Source organism: Phaethon aethereus (assembly GCF_964289735.1).
Source record: "Phaethon aethereus genome assembly, chromosome: 7".
Classification (NCBI taxonomy): domain Eukaryota; kingdom Metazoa; phylum Chordata; class Aves; order Phaethontiformes; family Phaethontidae; genus Phaethon; species Phaethon aethereus.
In genome coordinates, this window is record NC_138583.1 from 22,392,511 (window position 1) to 22,394,612 (window position 2,102).

At 40.6% G+C, this 2,102-nt stretch overlaps 1 protein-coding gene across 1 annotated transcript; it reads right to left on the bottom strand.

Moving 5' to 3' along the window:
- Positions 1–234: 234 nt before the first annotated feature.
- CH25H (cholesterol 25-hydroxylase) lies at positions 235–1,059 on the bottom strand (the record flags this gene model as incomplete). Its single annotated transcript, XM_082002242.1, has 1 exon — positions 235–1,059. The coding sequence occupies one exon, from the start codon at positions 1,057–1,059 to the stop codon at positions 235–237; it is 825 nt and encodes a 274-aa protein (XP_081858368.1).
- Positions 1,060–2,102: the final 1,043 nt, after the last annotated feature.

A 2,102-nucleotide genomic window follows, 5' to 3' on the forward strand; every position in this document is an offset into this window, starting at 1 on the left:
ACACCCTTGACTCAAACAAATTTAAGTAACAGATATTTACCCTCCCATTTGCAGTCATTTAACATAGGCAGTTCCAAGTATACATACAAATACACATATATTAAGAGGATTTGTGATAAATAGCTATTGCTTTTATAGGCAGCTTAAAATACTCAATTTTCTGTATGTCTTTGAAAAATTAATGTCCCAGTTTAATCTATAAAAAAATAAGAGTTCATCCACAGGTAAATATCCTTAATTAGAATGCGACTCTGTGAATGTCCCAAAGAGTTTGTCCCAGTGGGTGAAGTAAGGAGCATAGTTTGATTTGAATTTCAGATGATGGAGATCATGATGTGGTGCTCCTCCGTACAAACCAAAAGGCACCAGTCGGTGAGTTGACCATGGAAGGTCGTATCCTGAATGGTCCTCCACAGACAACCAAATGTTTACAAGGAAGAAAGCCATTTCTGTCAAAGGATGGCATCCAAGGAGCACTGGGTTGATAGCAGCAAAAAATCCCAGTGACAGTAATTCCCACACACTTGAATACTGTGTAGTAAGAGCAAACGTTGACACATGCTTGTGATGCACCTTGTGGAAGGTCTTGTAAAGCCAAGGCACCTTGTGGTGAAGCAAATGCCACAGGAAATACTCAAAATCAAACAGAAGCAGGCAAACTCCAACTTCCAGCAGGACCTTAGGCAGCTCTGGAGCTATCACTGGTAGATTCATTGGTTTCCAGTACCAGTGGAGAAAGGTCACCGGGAAGATCAAAACAACATGGTGATACGCACTTTGAATAATGCAAGACACCATCATTCCAAGAGTTGGATAGTTCTGCGGCTGGATTTTGTATTTTCTCAAGTTTGCTAGTCTAGTGCTTAAAAAGTCCAGTGCAATATATGGAAGACAGAAAGCCAGGTATGCTGTAAAAGAAAACAGTACTGGAAAAAAAGGTGACTTGATCAATGGCCCTTTTGCTGTGATAAAGTCCCAAAGAGACTGAAGGCACAACCTGTCCTGCTGTTCATCCATCACGTAGCTGAGCAGCACTCTGTCTGGCAGGCTGCAGTTCATGCTGATTGCAGTCTGAGAGGTCTGTAAATCCTGCAAGCCTTTATCTAGCCTGCTCAAGGGAAAACTCCGCCCATCAGAAATCCTCCTTGCTTAGTAATACGTAGCTTTAAAGAGGAAGTTCTCTTTCCTGTTATACAGAAGTGGTATAACGTGTTACAATTTCAGAACAGAATTAGCTGGCCAGGGTAATCACTGGAGCTCTACAAAAGACTTGCCGGATAGGCAAAAAAGTAGAAATGCAGAACTCTAACACTGGAATTCAGCGAAAGAGGGTAGGAACGTTTTCCACTCCACTTACCGCGCACACTTGAAAAACTGCTGTCTCTTACTAATTTTAAATTGTGTCCTCCTTTGTTATCCTTTTGTCTTTATAGGTAAGGAAATACAACCTACCATTGACTTTTTTATGTGACTGCTACCAAAGATGCATAGGTACCTAAACCCCAGGTCTGACCTGTGGATGTTTGGTGGGTAATGGACGTGTGCAAACACACATTTTCTTAATGATCCCTTGGGTATACAACAGGCTAAGTCAAAAACCTTAAGGAGACCTACACTATGCTTCCAGTCTGAATGTGGTGGCTGTGACTCATCTCCATCTACTTTTAAGGTCATGTTCTCCTTTATGCTCCAGTATCTACTTGACATGACAAAATCCACCTGACTTGGCTAGCTGCAAAATTGAGCCAAAAACTTTTGAACAACAAAATATCCCCCAGTTTCTGGGCGGAATACAAGGTAAAATATAATTATGCTTCCAAACAGATACTTAGTGACAAGTATTATTGCATTATTACAATATACACTCCACATCTCAGCAGCTCTTTGAGCAATATGATATGGAAATCACCCTTTAGTCAAGTATGAAACTAACTTATGTAATTAAAAGATCCACTGGTTAGACCTGTGTCCTTTAAAGGATCTTCCTTTGACCATAGGCAAGCACACAGCAGAGAGCAGCTAGCAGGCTTGACTCCAACATTTCTAATTTGCTAAAAGTATTTTAGGGGTAAACGATGGAGGTTTTGATTTAAACATTAAGA